A 15,000-nucleotide genomic window follows, 5' to 3' on the forward strand; every position below is an offset into this window, starting at 1 on the left:
GGTCATGTGTTCAAATGTTACATCACGTAGATGTCACGCTGTAAATGAAATGCATTGTGGGATACATTCATGATGTATGCAGATATTTAATGCATTCATCAAATGTGCCCAGTATACCACAGAGTTTAATCACAGCTAGCGTTGCCTGTCAGTCAATAATATAATAAAGAAACATCACTGCAGCCACATGATATTTCACATCTGAAACACACTGTATCAGCTGCATGATGCTCTACTAATATTACAGACATTTGTCTGCGTGTGTTGTTTGTTTGTTTTTATGTTAATTTCCAATAAATGACTAAACTAAACTAATTGGACATGAAATACTCATCAATATAAACATGAATGCTGAATGTGTCACGTGTGTGTTTTCAGTGTGTGCTTTCTGTTTCTTTTTTTAACAATTGGATGTATTGTCATCAGAGTAGAGCAAGGCCAAGCCAAAACACTGTAATGTGTGAAAAACCGTGTCTGATAAAAAGAGCAAAACACAAGAGTGTGACCCTGATAGAGTCCAGTATATATACAGAACACATGAGCGATGGTTGCCGTGGCCTGTTTTACTCTCTGTGTGTGTTTCCCTCTCTGCTCTCAAACCCCTCAAACCCCTCAGAGCTGCGAGAAGGTTGGTGTGTTTCTGGTTATTTTCTCTCTTCTGTTCTTTTGTTTGGCATTAAAAAACACACAGAAATGTCAGTCGAGCAGTAAACAGTGTTCTTCACGTGCGGTTATTAGACAGACGTCTGAGGGTAATGTCGCTCTCTCCTGTTGCATTGTGGGATCTTGTTTGCGAACCTTCCGCTCTCTCTCTCTCTCTCTCTCTCCCTCTATCTCTCTCTCTCTCTCTCTCTGCACGCGTTGCCATGGAAACCCAGCAATTGGAAATGACTTCCTTCTGCACGAGGAATGTTGCATGCCTGAACAGCGCAGTGTTGTGATTGGCTGCTTGTGTCCTCTTGTGTTCTGACCCGACCGATGTATCTGCCCGTTTGTGTACAGTACCTATCATGGCTTGTGCAGCGATGGCTTTTATTGTTGTGTGATGTCAGTGTCATGTGCTCTCATTCATCACAAATACATCATCTTCAAAGAAACACTTTAGCCATTGTGAGTTTGTGTTGTATTTGTTTTTTAGAGTGAGATAAGTGATCCAATACATTGAGGGCCCGGCTCAATGCGGCTCAGGGTGCAGCGCAAGTATTTTTGCAAGTTTCAGACCGACGCAGATCTCATTTTCCGTCCTGCGCCGTGTTGTTTAAATAGTAAACGCATTTGTGCGTCCATGTGCGTGTTGGTCTAAAAAGAGGTGTGATCAGGCGCATTGTTGGCGCTTTGCTATTGTGAGGCACTGAATATAGACTGAGTGTTTAAAGAGCGTGTTAGGAATATGCGCCTATAGGCGGGTGCACAGCGCTCGTACATTCTACTTATTACACACAGAGATAATGACAAATATTTATACAAATGAAATATCACGAAAAATATTATTATTGTGGAATAAAAGATGTCTGCTTGCACGCTTTAACCTCTCGAGCAGACGCGGTGTAATGGAGAGAGTTTGTGTTTGTGAAGCGTGTTAATGGCTTGTGTTGGTTTTTAGGGAGATGTGATGTTTGTCATCCGCCAGCGTCCTGATTTCATTCTGTCACGGTGATGAAACGCTCAAAGCGTCCGCTCCTGGGAAAAGTGTTGACAGATGAAAATGACCCAAAACATGTGACTGGCGTTCATAAGTGACATATGTTCTCTCTACATGTGAATGTTAAGCATTAGATATTACAGTAGAAGTGTAGTTAAGTGTTTGATGTTCATAATAACAGGGGCTTATGTTGAGATTCTGTGTAGACGCTCTCTCAGATGAGAAGGTTTTATCTCGAACATCTCATGCGTGTGTGTGTGTGTGTGTGTGTGAGGACTGAAAGTCAATACGCTTTAGCCTTCAGATAAAGGAAAGATTACATTTGAGATCATTTATTGTAATGGCCAGACTAACCATGGCAAATCTAATTCAGCCGTCCTTATTGTTGTCTAGATCAAATGTTGTGTTAGCGTCTGTATAATGTTCTCTTCTTGCTGGTAACCTCGGCTTTTAAGAGCCACAAAGTGATTCCAGTGAGTTCAGATTTATCTTCAGATGTGTAACGGCAGCGGGCAGGGTCGAGATGACATGGATGACGGATGTGTGTCTGTGCATGTGGCATGTTTAATCGGGCATGTGTCTGCATGTGCTAACACGCACTAACAACCTCTTCTTAACTTCAGCTTGTGAAGGGTCAGTCCGTGTAGATTTCATGTTTTCATGTGTGTGTCCAATTCTGGGTTCTCTTTGGTCAATGCTCACCTGCAGGTGTACATTCAGCTTGTGTTTGTCATGTTCTGAATGTAGAAACTGACACGACACACTTTCTTTCTTTCTGTTGAATATCATGTGCTGTAGTTTATGTGATGTTGAGAGTCCTTCTTCTCTTTACTACACTCATTGTTCATATTGACGCCAGTTTTGTTTTCTAAAGTTTCAAACTGTAGACAGATGTGCTGTGACGTTTGAGATTTTCACCTGCGGATGATAAACAGGCAATAAATACCATGATAACCGCTCAAATACCTTCAGAGATCTGCCATAGAGACCACATATAGTACAGTGACCCTTGTGTTCCCTAACGACCTCATAGCAACACCCTAACACCCTCTCTGTCTCTCTCTCCACGTGTCACGGGTTAATGGTAAATTGACACAGTCAGCTGTGTGTTTATTCATGTGTGCATACACACAGCCGTCATAAAGCGACAACACTTCAACACTGAACCAACAGACCCTTCCTACATGAAGACGTGTGTTTGTGTCCGTTGATGATGATGATGTTGTAGTGTTGATCAGTTTGTGATTTGTTGTTGAGCTGCCACGTGTTCAGGCTTGCGATCGCCTCGTGCGGCCGCTGTGAGAGATGAAGAGCCGCTTTCCCGCACGGGTCCATATATTGATCAGAAGTGTGTTGTCTCCAGCCAATCCCTGAGGAACAGAAATCTCATTCAGGGTTTTCATTGCTCGCTGAGGCTTATGGGAAATGAAGCGCAGTATTAATGACAAATCATCATTACGGCTTCTCTGACACCTAGTTGATGCTGAGACGTCCCTCCTCACAGCTTGAAATATGAATGAGATCTTTGTTTACTAAAGGTTGTGAAGGTTCTTCAGTGATCATTTCATCTGCTGGTGTTATTCTGTCATTGTTACCCCGTTTTCTTCTTGTTTTCTTTTCTCTGCGTGCTCCAGTTCGACGTGTTCCTCCTCGCTTCACCATTCCTCCCACCAGTCACGAGATCATGCCGGGCGGGAGCGTGAATATCACCTGTGTCGCCGTGGGTTCGCCCATGCCCTACGTCAAGTGGGTGCTCAACTCTGAGGATCTGACGCCGGAGGAAGAGATGCCCGTGGGCCGCAATGTTCTGGAACTCAACGGTGTGCGTGAGTCGGCCAACTACACGTGTATGGCCATGAGCAGTCTGGGAATAATTGAAGCTGTGGCACAAGTTATTGTCAAGTGTGAGTAACACATTCTCAGTTGGCAATTCTGTGAGTGAAAATGTTGAGCTTAACATGAGCAAAGTAAGTTTTACCAAAACAGATATTAACATTTACTGGTTCAGATCCCCATGTGACATTTCTCTTAAAGCATTTCTTTTATTTTTACTGCATGATTTTTCATAGTCAGGTGAGAGCCATTTTCAGGATTGTCACATCCGTAAAGCTACATATTCCTCATAAATGGACACAAGACCCTATCTATTTGATGTTCTATAAAGAGGCATTCATTCATTTGTTAGGTATTATTGCTTCAGGATTGTGCATTTTAATTCACAGAAATCCTACAAAGTTTGACATCTCCCAAATAAATGTGTGCATAGACTGACTTTTTCCTGATGTTTAGACTCTAGCAACAAGGGTTTAGTCAAATATAAACAGATGGTTCAATATATTCCTTACAAATATATTCTCTGAGCATTTTAATTTCACATCCATAACGCTGGAATTGACCAGTTTTATCCTCAAGTGTTTTATCCTCAAGTTCATTGTAAAATGTTTTATCAGTTTTGTCGACATCTGTTAAATGATACTCACGAATTTCTCCTCTAGAGTTTCTGAAGATGAGATGTGCTCAAGATCCCATAAAAAGTCACACATCAGATCTCTGTATTGTCTCAGTGGGTTCTCCTAGACATCGAGATTAACTATTACAATATCTTTAAAATGACATGCGAGCCACAGGAAAGATATTGGTTCGAGAAAAAAGGAGTCGACTCTGAATCACTTAAACGGTCGTTCTCATTTCAGTTCCGGGTCAGATTTGCATCACCCGGTGTAATGCCCGCCTACTTTCCATTTGCGACAGGGGTTTCAAACTGGGGTCCATGGACCTCCAGAAGGTTTCAAGGGGTCTCCAGAAAATTGCAGGGAATAAAAGATTTAAAGACATGTTAGGTTCATTTCTGTTGATCTATTTTTGCTACATACATCGTTTATATTTGGATCTGTCTAGTGAGTTTTTACACTATAGTTTATTTTTCACACTCAAAGCGAAAGCTGCCACAGCACAAATACATTTGAATTGAAAATTATTATTATTACTAAACGCATAAAATGTATATGTTATGTATTTTAGAGAAGGGTCTCTCACAATAGGTTCATCTTACTTGTGGATCCTTGGCATCATAAAGTTTGAAAACCCCTTAGACTAGACCATCTGACATCAACAATGTGTCAAGCTGAGCTCAGATTTGTCTCGTCTGCAATCAAAAGATCTCAATAATATTGACGATCTCAATATCAGCTCAAACATATAACATTTTTCTTTCATATATATCAAAACCTGCAGTAAGATATCAGAGATCTCAGTATGAAGAATCATTTGTATTTCTCCCAACGAGACCAAGAGCGTACCAGGGACAGCACAGTAATGTTTCCTTTGTGTTTTGCAGCTTTGCCCAGAGCTCCTGGGACCCCCATCGTCACGGAGACGACCCCCACCAGCGTCACTATCACCTGGGACTCGGGTAACCCGGACCCTGTTTCCTATTACATCATTCAGTACCGCGCCAAGTCTCCAGACAGCAAGTTTGAGACTGTGGACTCCATCACCACCACACGCTACAGCATCGGCGGTCTGTACCCCAACACCGAGTACGAGATCCGCGTTTCTGCCGTCAACACCATCGGACAGGGACCGCCCAGCAACAAGGTAGAAGCTCGCACCGGCGAGCAGGCCCCAGCCAGTCCGCCCCGCAACATCCAGGCGCGAATCGTATCTCTTAACGCCGTGATGGTGCGCTGGGACGAGCCCGAGGAACCCAACGGTTTGATTAAAGGCTATCGCGTGTTTTACACCATGGATCCTTCACAGCCAATGAGCAACTGGCAGATTCATAATGTCCAGGACAGCGTCATCACCACCATCAACAGTTTAGTGCCTTCTGAGACATACACCATCCGCGTGGTGGCCTTCACGTCTGTGGGCGACGGACCGTTCTCTGATCCTGTTCATGTCAAAGTGAGACCTGGAGGTGAGTGCACAAGCGAGACTTCAGGAGCTGGCGAGCGTCCGGCTGACACGTGTGCGTTCATGTGTTCACGTCTGTGTTTCAGTTCCTGGACAACCGGGAAAGTTTCAGGTGGGGAAAGTGACGGACACGAGCGTGGAGTTGAGCTGGGAGCCTGCGTACTCCAAAGAGCCGGTGAAAAGCTACCAGCTGATCTACAAAGCTCCGGAGCTGGACGTCCAGGTGACCACAGCATTCATCTTGTCTACACAAATTCTGAGTTTATTTCAGCTTTTGCAAAAGTGTGAGCGCTTGTGACGTCTCTTTGTCAATGTTTTGATCTTGAATAACTCTTTCCATCAAACAGGAAACGAGGACTTTTGAACCCAGAACGTCATACGTGGCGGAGGGTTTGCGGGCCAACACGGAATACATCTTCTCTCTAGCCGCTGTCTCTATCAAAGGCATGGGAGCATTCACCACCGAGATCAACCAGCGAACGGCTCAAGCGAGTATGTCTCTGACCTTCTGTTTGACTGATCTCCAGATCACCCCACAGCACACCACACGAGTGTAGAGATGATGTGGTGCAGGAGATCTGGATGTGTTTCTGGATGATTGAGTGTAATATGATTTCTGTCCTCTGAAGTAGACATGATCATAACTGAGAACACGGGAGGATTCACTAGCGTGTCTGCTGTTCTATGATGGTCAAACACATTTGAGAAATTATAGTCATCTTTAAAGATTGTTGTGTGTCACTGGTGCAGTTTGTTCAATGAATGAACTGTAATTTTGTTGATGTGTTTGATCTGACCTGCTGCTTACAGGGAAAGTTCATTCCAGAATCTAAATTGTGTTTTTGTTTACACACCCACATGACGTTCAACATGTTTTGAGATGGACGGTCTGATGATTTCGATATTGAGGAAGTCTTGCACTGTATAAACCTAATGCAAATGTGTCAAAGTGCTCTCGAGAAGACTACGACGATGAAGAAGAAGTGCTTTCGTGAACACGCACCATACACTGACAAGACAGAGGAGAATATATCCATTAAAGTCGCTATTTTGGTTCGTAATAATTTTTTCCGCACATCAACCATTCTCAAATTAGAATATGTTATAGTACTGATGCATTATGAGCAGATGGACCGATGTCACATGTGCTTTTCTGGACCTTGACAACAACTGACACCATGATGTCTATGAGGAGGCCGAAGACGCCGGAATTTCTCGTAACATGTTTAACGTCATGTGGGCGAGTAACACATCACACAAAGTAGATTTGAGTGAACTTCCCCTGTAATGGAGAAGAGATGGTAGAGAAGGTTCAGTGAATTCTCCGTGTGTCAAGTGTTCTCAGAAGCCACCAGCAGACTGGACGAGTCTCTCTCTCTCTCTCTCTCTCTCTCTCTCTCTCGTGAATGGTTTGGTGAAGGGATTGTTTGTATTGTCAGTGCTGAATATGAGATGTTAATGTACAGGGCCGTTCTCCAGGACACTTCAAGGTAAGTGTGGTTTCATTCATGAGTGTGTGTCAGTGAAGACGAACATGATGAGATGAGTTCTGGTTTGAGGTTCTCCGTGTTCATTTTAGTCACTCTATTCATTTATGAAATAGTTGTTTGTATTGTAAATCATACAGCATGACTCAGTCCTGATCTACAAATATAATCACAACTAAAGAAACGTTGATGCTCTTTTTGATGGAAGAGAGGACTGAGAGGATGAAGTGAGTATCAGCCATGTCACAGCCGTGTTGTGGGTCTCTGTGAAAACATTAAGTCAAGAGATCAAAAGTCTGAGATGGGAAGTGTTCATGATGAAACACTTGATTGTGTACGGTAAGATACTTCAGACAGGTGCTTCACAAACACTGTGTGTGTGTGTGTGTGTGTTCGTCATCCATCTCATTGTCATATTTGTTGGTCAGTGTGTGTGTGTGACGAGTGTCGGGTGAAGAAAGAAAGAGAGAGAGAGATGTGTGTCAGGTTTCCCATTAAAGCTCATTTGTGTGCTATCATCTCTCTTCATCAGACTCGTCTCTCTGTCAACAGCTGCTCTGGAAGTCTGATCTCTCATCCGATGCAGCCATCCATCCATCAGTCCATGTTGCCATGGCAACGGTGCAGTCACTCATCATTACACACTCACTGGTTTAGCAACAGAGTTGTGCGTTCTGGTCAAGACGTCACATGACTGATGTCATTAGTTTTAGTCTTTGTTTTGCGTCGTTCATCTCTTGAGTGTCATGTAACTGGAGTCTCTGGATTTGGTTGCATGTGATTTGTTTTCGTCCTTCATGTTTGACTTTGATTGAATGTTTCATGTTATCGTCCTCCATGTTCCTCAGTTCTGCTTTCTTTTGTGTTTTATTTTTGACTGTTTTGCGCTCTGACCGTCAGAGCCGTCGGCATCTCCTCGCGAGGTCCGCTGCATCAGTGCGACCTCCACCTCGCTGACGGTAAGTTGGTCTCCGCCTCCAGAGGACGGGTGGAACGACCGATTGCTCGGTTATGAGTTGCGGTACCAGATATGTGATGATGACGGGGGCGAGTGTGACTCACTGCAGATGATTCGTTCTGAGTCTGATTCAGGACAGATGCTTCTGAAGAACCTGCGGCGATGGAGCTCGTACCGCATCACTGTAGCGGCCGTGACGGCGCCGGGCCGTGGACCTGAGAGCTCGCCCGTCCACTGCAGAACTGATGAAGACGGTAAAGTTTACACTCCGATAAAATATATGCAATGAAACCTGGAGCTTTTTTTTAAATCACAAAAATGCGAGAGAATAAGTAAGTGATAATGTTCAGCAGCCGGTTGTTACGTCAGAATAATCCCTACAGTGTGATCGTGAAGCGGAGGGTCTTGTGTGTCACTGAAGGGGTTTATTTCATGATAACAGACGGCTGCTTGAACATTATCCCTCTTATTACACCACTACTGACCGCAAGAGATGAAAACACTGGACATGAAATGTGAAATATTTGATCAGCTCATGTTTACTGAATGCAGATCTTCTGTGAGGAAAAGACGTTTAGTTTCGGTTGTAAAGAAATGATGTTCAAACATTTGTAAATATAATGCCATGTATGTTATTAGAAGACATATTTAAATGTAATGTTTGTGATATATTAGTAAATGATTTGCGGGTCACAGTGCGTTTTTAGTTTTGAGCAGTTTTTATTTGAAAAGAACAAACCTTGGAATGTCGCGACTGGCCAATCAGAGTCCAGTATTCAAACAGACTATGGTGTAATTGAACTTATACTTTACATGAACTACATGAAGAATACGTATATTTGATGTAAGCACTGGTTTAGTAGCAAAGAAGATCTGTATTCAATCTCAGAATAGATTTTCTTCACTTGCTTAAGATCTCAGAGATGTTTTTGTGTGAATTGTTGTTTTTGAAGGTGTTTGTGTGTATTGTTTAGTGCCTGGAGCGCCACCCGGACAGGTGAAGGTGCAGCCGCTCAACAGCACCTCCATCAGAGTGTCATGGCGCTCGGTGTTGCCAGGGCAACGGAACGGGCAGATTCGCGGTTATCAGCTTCACTCTGCGCTCATGGAGGACGAGCAGTCAAGAGGTGTTCCTCACATTAAAGACATCATGCTGGACGACGAGCAGGTGAGTTCATCTGATGATCATCTGCTCTTAGCTTCTCAAACACAATCGGTCGACTGACGTCAGGAAAATCTTGTGTTTGTTTATTCTGTCAATGAAAAGAAATTTGACTGTCATCACACTGTGAGATCTCACGCTCTCTTCTCCTCACATCTCTGTCGGTCTCGTGCTGCTGGGACCCGTTAGAGAGCTTTGGATGACATCACGCTGTATGTGAGTATGTGCTGATGTCATAACACCACACCGCACACATGATGTGGAGATAATGCTCGTAACATCTTCAGGGATTAGTTTAAAGAAACAATTCTACGAATGAATCAAACAAATGATGTGATGAATGATTTATGATATTACACACAAAACACTGAAGTGCTGCACACAGATGAAATGACTGATGTGTGTGTGTTCAGGAGACGGTGATTGATGAGCTTCAGCCGGATGCGTTGTACTCCATCAGTGTTGTAGCGTACACGGTTAAAGGTGACGGAGTTCAGAGTAATGCTCTGCTGATCAGGACTCCTACACCACGTGAGTCTCTCTCTCTCTCTGTGTGTGTGTGTTCAGTCATGTCAGTTGTACAATGTTTATGGTTAAGACGGATAATCCACGGCTAGCCGTGCGTTAAAGGATTTTAATGCACTTTTGCGTCGGGTGGTTCTTGGCCTCCACGTCCTGCATTAAAACCCACGGCTTGCTTCGGATTATCCCTTACTTAATGCAAACCTTTCAAACACACGGTAACCCGGATGCAGCAAACCATTTTTACAGGTTTTTTGACAAATTAAATATAAATATATATTTTAATAACATATATGGCATTATATTTACAAATGATAAAACCAATTTGCCTGTTTGTGACATTTGAACGCTGTTTCTCACCTTAAAACCAAAAGCAAACGTCTTTTCCTCACAGAAGATCTGCATTCAGTAAACATGAGCTGATCAAATATTTCACATTTCATGTCCAGTGTTTTCATCTCATGCGGTCAGTAGTCGTGTAATAAGAGGGATAATGTTCAAGCAGCCGTCTGTTATCATGAAATAAACCCCTTCAGTGACACACAAGACCCTCCGCTTCACGATCACACTGAAGGGATTATTCTGACGTAACAACCGGCTGCTGAACATTATCACTCACTTATTGATATTGTTTTAAAAATGCACACATGATAATATTGTAAATAGTTCAGTGTGGATGTCTGAAAAAAGGTGAAATCTTGTTTTGATGGAGTGCTGTATGTTGAATCGAGTGACTGTGTTTTACTCAGAAAGATGATGTAGTCGTGTAAAGTGAGGTCTTCATCAAACTCTCACTGGATCTTTACTTGCTTTTATGACTCTTGAATGCTGCATTGACCAATCAGAATCCATGGATGTGTTTTGTGTTGACAGTCTTCTTCTGTTCTTTTCCCACAGTGCCGTCTGCTCCGCGTCTGACGCTTCGTCTGTTTAATGAGACTGCTGCTGAAGTGTTCTGGACTCCTCAACACTCCTCCGGTCCTCTGCTGGAGATCCTTGGCTTCCGGCTCACGTACACTCTTAAGAACCACAGCCGCTTTGAATCCGTTCACCTCAGACCCAAAGAGCGCAAGTACGTTGCGTCTGGCCTGCGTCCCGGAGCCGTGTACTCCTTCCTGCTTGCAGCTAGAGGGCGCTCCGGTTATGGTGAAGAAGCTCGCGAGGACCTCGAGATCCCAGCTGCTGAGTTTCCCGAGCTGTCCGAAAACATCAACGCCACCTGCTGCTCACTGCACTTCTCCTGGATTCCTCCTACGCCCTGGAATCGCAGCGGCGGCGAACTGAGATACGCGCTCGTGTACGGAGAGTCAGGTGACGATGAGCCACAGACTCTGTTGTTGCCCATGAACTCGTCCAGCTGCACCGTTCACGGGCTGAACCCCGACCGGGCGTATGCTGTGAGAATGTGCGCTCAAGAGAGCGGTGGGTCCAGCCCGTGCGGCCCGCAGGTGTTTTACAGAACCACAGCCTTTGACACAGGTATGGCCCTGAATGAGAAAACCCCTAAGCCTTCACTTATACCACATCCACCCTCAACTACCCATCCACCCAACCAGCACCAGTGGATAATGACCCACACACAGGTAACGTGTTGCGCTGAGGTTCATGTCTCTGAGGTGAGTGTTCAGCTCTCGTTCAGTCCAGTCCAGTCGAGTGAGGAGCGCTTTGCTTCATGGTCAGGTGTGTGTTTTTCCTCCTCCTGTATTCCTTCACCGCCCTTCACGTCTGTTTTCCTTCACTCTCACGTCCAGTTTGTGGTGTGGCACAATTACAGAAATCCTTGTTTGGTCGTTTGAAGACGTGCTAACCTTCGTTACAGGACAGACGGACGCCGGACTCTCCCATCACGTGTGTTTGTGTAATGTCTCACGCTCATTTATTGTTTGTTTGGACAGATGTGCCGAGGAATTTCTCCGTGAATTTAGCGACGAAGACCAGCGTGTTGTTGACGTGGGAGTTTCCAGAGAGCAGCGCACCCTATCGGTTCACTGTGAGTCTTGCAACAAACTGAAACGTGTCTTTTATTTCAGGCTTTATGAACATTATGTTTAATGCTTCGCTCCTGAACATTGAAAAGATTTTCCAGGAAAATCTAAAATACTATCTAAAAATAATAAAACGCCATATACTGGGAAAATGTGTGAATGTAGCGTTGACGTCCTCAGGTGGAGTATAACCGTCAGAAGATGGAGGTGGACGCTCGACTGAGAAAAGCCGTCATTCCCAACCTGCAGCCGGACACCAGTTATGACTTCAAGATCACCAGTCCGGAGGGAAACATGGGCGGTCTGAGACACCGCATACACGCCAAGACGTCACCGCCCATCCTGATCCGCCGGCCGGAGGTGGACCACACGCGAGAGACAGAGACCACCATCACCATCATACTGCCATCACTGGACACCAGGAGTAATGTGAGGTACGACAAGCACATCTGCACACGTCATCAAAACACTGGAATATTCCTGCAGCTGTCAATCAAAACATGCAGCTTTAGGAGAAGAGAAAGAGTTTCTCATGAGATGTCTGTATCTACAGGAACATCTATGTGGTGGTGGTTCCTCTGAAGAGAGCTCGAGGGGTCATCCGTCAACTCAAGAGCCCTGATGAGATGGACCTCGAGGAGGTTCGACTAGCTGCTTTCAAATCACACCAGAGATTGCTCAGATCTATCAAATTCACATTATTTCGCCTCTACAATCTATAATCATGAATTTCTCCTGAGCAGTCGTTGATGAGTCTGTGAATGTTCTGAGACGTTTGGATTTGTGTGGTGTTTCATGTGACACAACAGCTGTTGAAGGACATCAGTCAGAAGCAGCGAGACCCCCGGCAGCGTCAGGTGGATCTAAGAAGAGCTTACATCACCGCCAGGTTCACACCCGCAACCCTGCCCGCTTTCTTCACGCTGGGAGATCAGCTGGACTACGGAGGCTTTGAAAACCGGGCGTTAGAAGCGGGCCAGGAGTACGTCTTTTTCATCCTGGCTGAACTCAACTCCACCACTGGGGTAAGATGTGCCGCCTGTGGGTGGGTGGGTGTGTGTGCGTGCAGGTGTAACGCTCCTGTGTTCGTGTGTGTGTTCAGAAGATGTTTGTGGCCAGCCCGTACACAGAGCCCGTCATCGCCCCTGACTCAGATCCTCAGCCTCTGGACGCGGGAGACGGTCTCATCTGGGTGGTGGGTCCCGTCCTCGCTGTTGTTTTTATCATCTGCATCGTCATCGCGATCCTCCTCTACAAGAAGTGAGTCTGAACTACACTGAAATAAAGATAGTATACTATCTTTTATAATTACTTTACTAATTCTAAAGACTTTCTATATCCTACATCAACCTTGATAAGTCAAGTGATTCAAGGATAGACATGAAACGGCTCTTTACATTCATTCACATAAATCATAAATAACAACATAAAGTGATATTATTAACTGAGCAAAGTAAACACATGTGAATTATACATTAAAGCACAGATTTTAAAGTCAGACTTTGAGTTTTGATGTCAATTCCACTATAGTACACACATATATTACACAAAGTATTTAGTTGAATTACATCAGAAGTATCTTTCATTACGTTACAGAAAAGTAATCCCTTACATTACTTCCTCAATGGAAAAGTAATTAAATTACAGTAACTAAGTCAAGTCAAGTCAGCTTTATTTATTTAGCGCTTAACAATTTTCATTGTTTCAAAGCAGCTGTACAAGAAAACATTGACTATAAGTAAAACATAAAAGGTTATGCAAGTCAAAACACAGGACAAATATCAGAATTAAATAAGACTATCACATATTAATAACTTAGTAACTAGTTTCACACAACACTGATTATAATAATAAAATGTTGATGAGCAGTTACGTTTGCTGATCTGTGAAATGAGTCGATTCGTGAATGAACGATCCGAACGGTGAGTTTTGGGATCCGTTGCATCACTACTGAATAAAGAGATTTACACATTCACACGTGATATGAAGGAACACAACTTTTCCATTTTCTGTACACAGATTGATTTGATTGACAAAATGTCGCCATTATCATCAATAAAACCTTCTATTGATATTGAGAGTTATTGAGGATCTCAACAGGAGAGAACTTCAGCCCGTGTGTTCCAGAAGGTTCTTCAGTCATGTTGAATCATTCAGATCTTCAGACACTGTTTGTTTAGTCCGCTTGAAGATCTTAGTTTAGTTGTGTTTTTAAAGAGATGCTTATACAGTAGATGCTTTATGATTACAGTTGTTTAAATGTGACGCAGTGTTCTATCATCCTCACATTTACTGCGGTACAGAATGAAAGTGTTGGCGGTCTGGTGTGAAATGAATAGATGAAGATGAGATGTGTTTGATCTGTGGATCAGATTGATGAAGAATCATTAAATATGCAAGAATTTTGCAGCTATTTCTGCACAGGAAGTTTATCGTGTCTGACGTCAACTTCACAGAGATTAAAATACCCCAAATATATCTCATAATTCATCTTGCTGAAACTTTAAATAACCCTCTTCTTTATTCTTACTGCAGAATATCCTCTTCTCAGCATGAGACTGTTCTGAGTTTTTGTCAGGGCTGTAGTCAAGTCCACCTTTGTGGAGTCCAAGACCAGGACTTGTCCAGACCGAGTCTAAATGAGTGTAAAGACTGAGACAGAGAAAAGGATCCGCTTCAAGAGCACATACTTTATTAGTAATGATCCAAGAGTGGGTCAATTAGGTCATTATATTTATTGTAGGTATAGCAATTTCACCAGTCACATAAAGACGAAGAGCAACTTCAGATTTCTTTTATTGTAGTGTAACAATCACATTCTGGGCTGCTGATCTCTTGTCCGTGTTAACTGCATTGAGTCAACATCACTTCTGCAATATATATAATAATATAATATAGAAGCTTCAACAAACATCATTATTGTGTCAGTATTTGGGTTATTTGGGCTCTTGAATCTTGTGTTTTAACATCATTCTGTTATAACACGGTTGAGCCAATGAACACTAAGATCCTTTGGGATCAGGTGATTGTGCAGCTACCTAAATAACTGCTCATGAATGCATCGTGTTATTCATTTATGAGTGTTGTGTGAGATTTGGCTTATTATACTCCTTTAAATTCACAGAAGATACACACAAATAAACTCTAAATCTGTGAATCAATCAGACATGAAGAATCCGTTTATGAAACAAAACAAGGGTGACAATCATCAAAAGAAAGCTGAAAACATCTTTCACATTTCATGTTCAGTGTTTTCATCTCATGCGGTCAGTAGTGGTGTAATAAGAGGGATAATGTTCAAGCAGCCGTCTGTTATCATGAAATAAAAC

At 43.3% G+C, this 15,000-nt stretch overlaps 1 protein-coding gene across 1 annotated transcript in view; it reads left to right on the forward strand.

Annotated features, from left to right (window-relative positions):
• Window positions 1–537: 537 nt before the first annotated feature.
• Window positions 538–15,000, forward strand: part of ptprsb (protein tyrosine phosphatase receptor type Sb) — a gene marked incomplete at its 5' end in the record, with an annotated part of 21,624 nt that continues 7,161 nt past the window's right edge. The window contains 10 exons of the mRNA XM_079453588.1: window positions 538–628; window positions 3,277–3,546; window positions 4,980–5,561; window positions 5,644–5,780; window positions 5,905–6,049; window positions 11,582–11,676; window positions 11,852–12,105; window positions 12,225–12,312; window positions 12,481–12,696; window positions 12,774–12,931. Coding sequence (XP_079309714.1) covers window positions 538–628; window positions 3,277–3,546; window positions 4,980–5,561; window positions 5,644–5,780; window positions 5,905–6,049; window positions 11,582–11,676; window positions 11,852–12,105; window positions 12,225–12,312; window positions 12,481–12,696; window positions 12,774–12,931 — 2,036 coding nt within the window. The remainder of the gene's footprint in view (window positions 629–3,276; window positions 3,547–4,979; window positions 5,562–5,643; window positions 5,781–5,904; window positions 6,050–11,581; window positions 11,677–11,851; window positions 12,106–12,224; window positions 12,313–12,480; window positions 12,697–12,773; window positions 12,932–15,000) is intronic.

Source organism: Barbatula barbatula (genome assembly GCF_947034865.1).
Source record: "Barbatula barbatula genome assembly, chromosome: 3".
Classification (NCBI taxonomy): domain Eukaryota; kingdom Metazoa; phylum Chordata; class Actinopteri; order Cypriniformes; family Nemacheilidae; genus Barbatula; species Barbatula barbatula.